This window comes from Hemibagrus wyckioides, linkage group LG10 (assembly GCF_019097595.1).
Source record: "Hemibagrus wyckioides isolate EC202008001 linkage group LG10, SWU_Hwy_1.0, whole genome shotgun sequence".
NCBI lineage: Eukaryota > Metazoa > Chordata > Actinopteri > Siluriformes > Bagridae > Hemibagrus > Hemibagrus wyckioides.
The window spans coordinates 12277589-12287201 of record NC_080719.1 but is presented as its reverse complement, the minus strand read 5'-3'; the positions used below and the strand labels follow the sequence as shown (position 1 = coordinate 12287201).

The following is a 9613-nucleotide window of genomic DNA, read 5'->3' as shown; positions in this document are numbered from 1 at the left end:
CAACATGACTGTGGCACAAAGCAAGGTCCATAAAGACATGGATGAGTAAGTTTGGTGTGGAGGAACTTGACTGGTCTGCACAGAGTCCTGACCTCAACCCGATAGAACAATTTTGGGATGAATTAGAGCAGAGACTGTGAGCCAGGCCAAATCTGGGACATCTGCTTTTACATGCAGATGGATTTAATATGGAGTTGTTCTGTACTTTGCATCTATAACAGCTTCAACTCTTCTAGGAAGGCTTTCCACAAGGTTTACGACTGTATTTATGGGAATTTTTTGACCATTCCTTTAGAAGCGCATTTGTGAGATCAGGCACTGATGCTGGACGAGAAGGTCTGGCTCACGGTCTCCGCTCTAATTCACCCCAAAGGTGTTCTATCTTGCTCATCCATCTTCTTCTCAACAAAGAACTGAACTGAGTTGGACACACACACACACACACACACAACTGATCTTGTTTACATGCACACGTCACTTTCTATATTTTAAACTACACTTTAACTATTATAACTAAAATAACTATTTCTGCTGCTATCACTCACTGTCCCTAACCCTGTTTCTTTGCTCTCACCGTCTGACACTGTTCTTTTGCACACAGTCCTCGTTATGTGTCTTGTTTGTCTGCACTGTCTCGTCATCCTCTGCACTCTGTATGTTTAGTTTAAAAATTCTGGAAGTATAGTTTAGTTCTATCTTTGTCCGCGTCACCCTGTATTTTGTTTTTCTTCAGTGTAGCACCTCTGGTCCAGGAGGAACGTTGTTTCATTTCACTGTGTACTGCATCAGCTAATATATGGTTGAAGTGACAATAAAGCTTCTTTGACTTTGACTTCTTTATGGATGTCTTTATGGTCCTTGCTTTGTGCACTGGTGTGCAGTCATGTTGGAACAGGAAGGGGTCATCCCCAAACTGTTCCCACAAAGTTGGGAGTGTGAAATTGTTCAAAATGTCTTGGTATGCTGAAGCATTAAGAGTTCCTTTCATTGGAACTATGGGGCCAAGCCCAACCCCTGAAAAACAACACCTGAATTCAATGATTTGGAGGGGTGTCCCAGAATGTTTGGCAATATAGTGTACGATAACAATAATGCAACAATAACAACAATAACCTAATAATGTTTCAACACAAGCTTAATTCTAAAATTTCTAATAATTTCATATATTAAAAAAGCATTGTAGCACCAGTAGAACAACTATTCAAAAGTTTAACACATTTCAATTTGTTTTCCTAGGCCTGAAACTGTACTATTGGTTATTGATCGTAATGCTGGTTGTTGGTACATGATATATATAAATAGCGCCACCTAGTGAACAGATGTCGTCGGTACACAAGCAGCAACCCCTTCATTCAACGGTAGACTTTAGTTAAAACAACAATAATTGAAAAAAAAAATTAAACATCCATCTCTCTCTCTCTCTCTCTCTCTCTCTCTCTCTATTTTCCAAAAGAAGTTATGATCAAAGTATTGTTTCATTACAACAAATTCCTAAAGTCTGTTGTTTTGATCATTTAAAAAATAAACAAGTACATTAAAGGTGTGTATTTTTCTCTTTATTTAGAGCTAACAATTCACCCTACATCACTGTAATACTGTATATAGAAATGTCAACAATACTTTATTCAAAATTCAATAAAAGAGAGATTCAACTCTAGATCTTTTGGATGTTGGTTACTGATCAAGGGCAAATCCCAGATCTAATCTGCTCATTGTTATCAGGGCGAGGAGGAGGAGGAGGACGAGGAAGATTAGCTCTGACATCAAAAACTTTCCATGGTTTGCTGGGACAGTTAAAGGTAGTGCTATTACCACTTGTGAGCACCACAGACTGAGAGGGCTCTGTAGTTGGGTTCTGGCTTTCTGAAGGAACGACACTAAGTGTTTTGCTCTCCTGAGATTCTTCAGATGAGTCCTTTTTAGGTTTGACCTCAAAGTCATGAATGTTCCTTAGTGGACTCCAGCCTGGAGGACGTCTGCGTGTTTCAAAGTTCTGAAATCAACAGTTTGAGAAACAAAAAAAATGATTAAAATTTTTTTTTTTATCATATAAAGAGAATTTAGTATGAACTCTGATAAGTTCAGGTTACATGTAGCAACTACAGCAACTACAACTACAGCAAAACTACATGTGCTTGTCACTGACTTTCATATATGAGTGTAAATTATGAGATGTGTTCATGACCATGTGAAGTGTTTAAGTTTATAATGTATGTGATCTCTAGGGGAGTTTGGTTATTTGTTACAGATTTGTGTACATCTGCCTAAAATAACAATGTGTAAACAGTATGTGGGGGAAAAAAACCCCACAAACACAAAAGCAGCTCTTCTCATCTCACCGTTTCTAAAGCTCCAGGTTCACACTTTATGTCAATGTCAGGGAGCTCATGTCTCCACGGGGCCACATCCACAGTCGACTTGCAGTTGATGAATGCCTTAATGTTAAAATAGTTACATATAATGAATATATTGATCAAATTAAAAATGTTTTATTGGAAAAATAGACCAAGTTACTGGCAAGCAGAGACTATCAATGATATTTTATTAAAATTTGTTTATGTGCAAACAGTGCTACTGAGTCTAACAGTGACTTTCATGTACAGTAAGTGTGTGATGATTTAGATATTCAGGGGAAATGCTATACCTTCCCATGTAGTTGATTTTCTCTTTGGACTGTATTTCTTTCTTCATTCTTGTAATTCTTAGAATTTCTATTCCATTGCTATTTTCTGCTTTTTGCCTTATGCTGCCTTTTTTTGGGGGAAATTATTTAGAACTGCATTTTAATCTCAGTTAGATCTTATATGTTGGATATGTTGAAAAGTGTGTGCATGTGCTTAAGACTCAGCTATCATTTCTTGCTCAGCCCAAAATTGTTAATCTTCTACACCCTTTTATTTATCATCAAATAATTTCTATACAACATAATTATTCTAAAAAAGAATATTGAATATCAACTGAATATTAACGAAACCTTACATAACACAAAAAAATATAACAATTGAAATAAATAAAGGACATAACACTATACCTGAAAATATCATTTGTTGAGATAGAAATTACAGTGTAAGTTTGGGTCATTTTCTATTGACTTACTGGGGAATGGGTGGAATTACATTCGTTCTCGAATCTTTTGGCTTAATTTTTAAACTCCTATTATAACTTCTAATCATTTTGATTAAAGCCACTGTTACACTGTTGAGTTAAAACCCTCATGTTGTGATTCAGTGAAGCTGATAGTTCATAATTGTATTAGAAAAGTTGATCAAATGTGATTCACAATTGACAGAGAAGGTTCCTAATGAGTCTCACCGGATCTGTATGGACTGGGTGACACTCCTCAGTAATATCCTTAAACTTTTCTTTACTGCAGTTACTTTTTTGCATGTCAAACTGGAGCTGATATCTTAACCCAGCTATTATCTGCACAAAGGAAACACACACACACACACACATTTGCAAGTAGGGGATTTACGCTGACTTCCACTGAATTACCACTGCCCAATATTTATATTTATAAATGAATAAATTAATATCATTTATATTCATAACATTAATATATTTGATTAGTTTATAAATGATTTATATTAAACTACAATTCAAAAATAATCACTGTAAAATAATAATAATAATAATAATAATAATAAATAATAATAAATAATAATAATAATAATAAATAATAATAAATAATAATAATAATAAAAAACAAGAAGAAGAAGAAGAAGAAGAAGAAGAAGATGATACTACTACTCAATGCTGCTACTGAATAATATACATTCAGGTGCATACAAACATAGAGTATGTGAGTACACTAACTATCTGTGGCGTGTGCTAAAAGAGACTTGCCTGTCTTGTGGCCCAGGCGACATAATTGAGGAGGAAATGATGCGTGTGGCCAGTCAGTAAGTTGGCTTTGGAGATGGAGTAACTCAGAGGCTCCTTAATGTCATTACTCTCCACACTGATAATCTCAGGACAGCCCAGACAGGGGGGACGTGGCTCTGCAATGAGAGGGGGCTGCACTGAAAGGAACAAGAAACACCTTCTGTAAAACTTTATATCACATTGTTACCGAATTTGTGACTCTGGTCGGTCAGAAGATGCTAAAATTTCTATAACAGCAACTTTGACAGTAGTGGAGCAGCAAATCACAAGGTGCTAATATCACAAGGTGCTAATATCACAAGGTGCTAATAGTAACTCTGCATCACACCACCCCAGTGTTGACTTTTTTTTTTTTTAACACATTTGTACTAATAATCTATAGTGACTAAGATTTGTATGGCTGACGTTCTACTTTAACAGAATTGAACACATGTATAATTGTTGATATGGTGACGTTTTCTGTAAGATTTTTTTATTTAACTTTATATCATTACAAGCTAGATTTTAGCTTGAAAGAGAGGCAGGTGTGGAAATGACCTGATGTTTATAACTGCTATAATTTAAGTGAGAACAGGAGCCAAATTACACAGAGCATGTAAACAAGATTTAAAAGTAGTGGAATGAGTGCAATTTCTCCTATCAATAGGTATCGAAAATGCTCTGATGGATCATGGTTCATTATTTGCTACCAGAAATACTTGCTGAGGTGATACAGTGAATGTATTTCTCATGAATGAGCCAGTTCTTTTAGGCAAACATTAAAAGCTGGATTGTTTATATTAGTAATTTTGTAGCTGTTTGATCCACTTACATTTCTACGATTCTGACTTAAATTTCTGGCAATTGTGTGAGAAAGCGAAATAATTGCAGGGATGTCTGCTGTGCCCCCTAGAGGCACCACTGTCTAAAGACAAAAAGATATGGGTTAATCTATTGACCCACCTGAACAGTAATGTGATAAGATCTTGTTAGTTTCTTTCAGCAGGAGCCTTGCACGACAATGCCTGAGCAACTAAAAAACAAGTAGACAAGAGTAAAAATAATCAGATGAAGCCATATTACAACTTGTATTCTAACTTTCTGTTAGTACCTTTGAAGGATCTTGGAGGTAGTCACATTCCTGCCAGTTACTGTCCCCTCCTGCTGTGCAGTTGGATTCCCTTGCTGTAAAATGTAGTGAGAGGACTTCACCTGATTCATTCTGGGTGAAGAAAAAATAAAACGGAACCATGATGAAGTTTTGCTTAGATTGACGTAAATGCATGAAAGATGCAAGTAAGACTTTATATCTATATAAAGCCTACCTTTGCAGCCTCAAGGATCTGATACAGAGCCAGCTGGTTTCCTTCAGTTAGCCCTTTATTATGTGCTGAAAGAACCAATGCCACGGCATCTTGGACATTTGAATCATCACACTGAAGCCTGATCTCCCCATCTGCATGTGATCCGGAGCAGAAAAGCCATGATAAGGCCAAAAACACCCAAATTCTGTGTCCTTGCATTATTCCGGGGTCTTGAGCATGCCTTTTCCTGACTGCCCGTTAGCTAAAGAGTTTCAGTAACCTAAATAACCCATACACTGTCACTGCACTGATCATCTGATGATACACACTCATTTGCTGGGGATGTAATGCAAATGTTTACTCACTTGTGAGCCTTTCCCTCTGCCCACACGTCTCTCTGAAATCAATAACCTCTTTTGGGTTCAGAGTGCTCACTCAGACACACACACACACACATACACACACACACACACACACACACCAAAGTGTGCAACTCTACTAAAGCATTTAAAGGTGCAGATTGTTATATTTAAAAGACCTGTAATAAATCATTTCAAAGACACGTAAACTGTGATTGAAAATATGGCCATACAATGGACTTGGTCTCTTTTATTGCAAAAGTATTTTTTCTGGCCCTGAACTCAGCCTTACCTCAAAATGTTTCTTTAAAAAAATTATTTATTTATTTATTTGATGGGTTTTACATAGAACCTTTGAGGGTTCCTTGTGTTTTTGCTTTCTTACTTAAATGTAAGATTATTTAGCATTGCTTTCAATTTGAGTAAAAATTTGGCAAATTTTTTTTATTGACCAAAATATTTTTTGTTTCATTAATTTACTGGTTTTGAATTTTTTATGAATATTTGCACATGAAAAATGTTTTGTTTCTCTACTACCTCTGCTCAACATGGACTATTCATTTAATTATTAAAATGAAAACAACATTTATTGCGATTCTTTTGTACTGTCTAACGATCAGCTTTCCTCCATGTTATATTCTGGTGGTAAACTGAGAATACAGACATGCATGCACGTTTCCCAATTATAGACTCATATTTCCTGCTGAGGTGTACATGAGTGTTTCTTGATTGATAACCGATCTCATTAGCTCATGTGTATGCGGATCTGGATAATAAAATGTAGCTAAATGTAGTTTAACATCAAAAACATCCCTGCAGAACACAAAGGCACTGTGATGACACTGTCTGAGTGTGATGTGTGCTAGAATCACTCTAGCTTTAGTTGTCCCTGGCCTTGTTCAATCCATTTCTTTCTGAACAACACAAATTTAATAAGAAAAAAAAATGACTCATACACATTGTGTGTCCACTTCATACCCCCCCCCCCCCTCCAAAAGATACAGGCTAAACTTTGAGTCATAGATCAGAGTTCAGGATTGGGAGAATGTCAACATTCTGCAAAACCTTTTTTCGACAAAGCTTAATGATGTGGAATAAATTTCTAGAAAGAATCAATGTCTGTTTTTGCAAACTGTTAGCAATATTGTGAATATTTGTTTGTAATAATAATAATAATAATAATAATAATAATAATAATAATAATAATAATAATAATAATAGTAGTAATAAAAATCTTAAACCAAGTCCAGTTCCTAATATAGTTTAGGACCTAATGTCAGTTAAACCTAAATTGTAGTTAAATGTTGAAACGGTATCAGTAGGGTGTCAAGACTCCATCTCCTCAGGTTAGAAAGGGGTATTGTGGTAATGATGAGAAGTGGATTTTGAGTATTTGGAACCAATTCAGTTCAAGGAACTTATGTCGACTGATTCAGTTTCACCTGGTGGGAATATCAAACAATCCAATTTGAAGTTTTGCAGTTATTTTTTGCCTCGACTTTTGACACAAACCAATTCGCTGCACTGATCAGACTCAATACAGTCCAGAGATATTAGACCTTTTACTTGTCTAAGTTGCTGGTCAGTTTTTTTTTTTTTTTGGTTCCTATAGTCAAACACAGCCAATAATCTCAGTTTGGCTCATTTGGATTTTGATATCCAGTACACAAAACTGAACAGCTGTTTTATAGATTGTATTAGAAACCAATAACACTACCTTTCAGTAGACACCACTTTAAGCTTGATTCAGGTGGACTTGTGGACCAGTTCAACGATTCATTCTAAAGCAAACAAGCAAAAAAACAAAAGAATGATTCTGGTTGTTTTTTAAAAATTCATTAACTTCTTAAAGCAATAACTTTAACATTGAGTAGATTTTGATTCAAATGGATTTGGAGAGTGAACTGGTCTGACTGATTCATTAAAAAGAATCAAAGAATGACTTATTCATATGTATTTCACTAAACTGTGGCAGAAACACAGAGGTAGAACAGGCGATAATAAAGTTCCACTATGTGTCTGTGTCTGTCTGTCTGTCTGTCTGTTTGTCTAGCTGGCAGTAAAAAGTATCAGCTCAAAAGAATGATTCATTCATGAGTCAGACATTATTAATCGGTACAATTACTGCTATTGTTCTAAACTGTTTAAAAAATAAAATTACAGAGTTAAACCAATTAAAGAAGAAGAAAAAGAGCTCCAATGTGAATGAGAACTTCAGACACAAAACATGTTTTAACTAATCAACTACATTTAGGGTTAGAAAAAATGTATAAACAATTTTAGAAATCAGAAATCTGGCCTTTAACACATGATCTTGACTGTTGTTTTTTTTTGTCATGTGCATGTGTGTTGTGTACTCTATTTCATATGTTTTTTTTCATGAAAGATGGTCATATATGTCACTGTGAAATGGAATTTACTTTAAAGGAAACTTTTTTGAGTCAACTTCTTCCTAGAGCTCATTCTGCTGCTGTGTGACTGTTTTCATGTGAGAAATCGGTTGAACACTTCTCACCTCAAACTAAGTGCTGAGACTCAGCAGCCGCAGTTCAGTCCTTTCTTTCTGAAGACTTTGGAAGAGTAAACAATGTTTTCAGAATGCACAGTTGCACTAATCACATAGACAAACTCCAGCAGTGTGTAATTAAGGACAATACACTTTGACCTCCTCTACCTTTGACCACAGGGTTCCCCTGAGCTCTAATGACTCTGCTGCTTTGCTTCTCTTATATTAAAACTTGCATTCTGAGTAGATATTGAACAAATATTAATCAGACTTCATGATATGAGTGTGAAACCCAGAATAAAAACTACACAAAAACAGAAACAAATTAAGGAGAATAAATCATTAAGGCTTCCTTTTATTTGACTGCTGATTTTAACGATTTATCTGTCCATCTGTATCTGTCTTTCTGTCTGTGTGACTCTGTCACTGTCTGTCCATCTGTTTCTGTCTCTGTTTGAATGACTGCCTTTCTCTCTGTATATATCTCTTTGTCTGTTGGTTTGTTTATCTGCCAGTCTATCTTCATCTCTCTGCCTATATACAGTGTCCATAATCCTAACAGACCTTGCCATCTATCTATCTATCTATCTATCTATCTATCTATCTATCTATCTATCTATCTATCTATCTATCTATCTATCTATCTATCTATCTATCTATCTATCTATCTATCTATCTATCTATCTATAATATATAAACAGTGAATACATGTCAGTGCTAAAAATATAAACTGAACATCACTGTATTAATAAGTTAAAACTCTTTAGTTAGGGTCTGTCTGTCTGTCTGTCTGTCTGTGTGTTATATAGAAGACAGAAGAACAATTTAGGGAAGTGAATGATTCTCTGAAGATGAGGTGATGTAACAGCAATGTGAGCTGTGTGCTTTTGGTTGTTTCTGTCATTTGATTAGCACAGTGATGGTGTTGAGTGTGCTGTGTGACATGGGCAGTGTTGTGTGTGCTGTGTGACATGGGCAGTGTTGTGTGTGCTGTGTGACCTGGGCAGTGTTGTGTGTGCTGTGTGACATGGGCAGTGTTGTGTGTGCTGTGTGACCTGGGTAGTGTTGTGTGTGCTGTGTGACCTGGGCAGTGTTGTGTGTGCTGTGTGACCTGGGTAGTGTTGTGTGTGCTGTGTGACCTGGGCAGTGTTGTGTGTGCTGTGTGACCTGGGCAGTGTTGTGTGTGCTGTGTGACCTGGGCAGTGTTGTGTGTGCTGTGTGACCTGGGCAGTGTTGTGTGTGCTCTGTGACCTGGGCAGTGTTGTGTGTGCTGTGTGATCTGGGCAGTGTTGTGTGTGCTGCGTGACCTGGGCAGTGTTGTGTGTGCTGTGTGACCTGGGCAGTGTTGTGTGTGCTGTGTGACCTGGGCAGTGTTGTGTGTGCTGTGTGACCTGGGCAGTGTTGTGTGTGCTGTGTGACCTGGGCAGTGTTGTGTGTGCTGTGTGACCTGGGCAGTGTTGTGTGTGCTGTGTGACCTGGGCAGTGTTGTGTGTGCTCTGTGACCTGGGCAGTGTTGTGTGTGCTCTGTGACCTGGGCAGTGTTGTGTGTGCTGTGTGACATGGGCAGTGTTGTGTATGCT

The 9613-nt window shown here is 36.9% G+C and overlaps 1 protein-coding gene across 1 annotated transcript; it reads right to left on the bottom strand.

The window, feature by feature from the left end:
* Positions 1-1539: 1539 nt before the first annotated feature.
* Positions 1540-5521, bottom strand: kng1 (kininogen 1). The gene is made up of 7 exons (XM_058400445.1): positions 5190-5521; positions 4976-5086; positions 4828-4897; positions 3847-4022; positions 3313-3423; positions 2340-2435; positions 1540-1993 (listed from the first exon to the last, which is right to left on the bottom strand). The coding sequence occupies exons 1-7, from the start codon at positions 5385-5387 to the stop codon at positions 1682-1684; spliced, it is 1074 nt and encodes a 357-aa protein (XP_058256428.1). The 5' UTR covers positions 5388-5521; the 3' UTR covers positions 1540-1681.
* Between the last annotated feature and the right edge of the window lie 4092 nt (positions 5522-9613).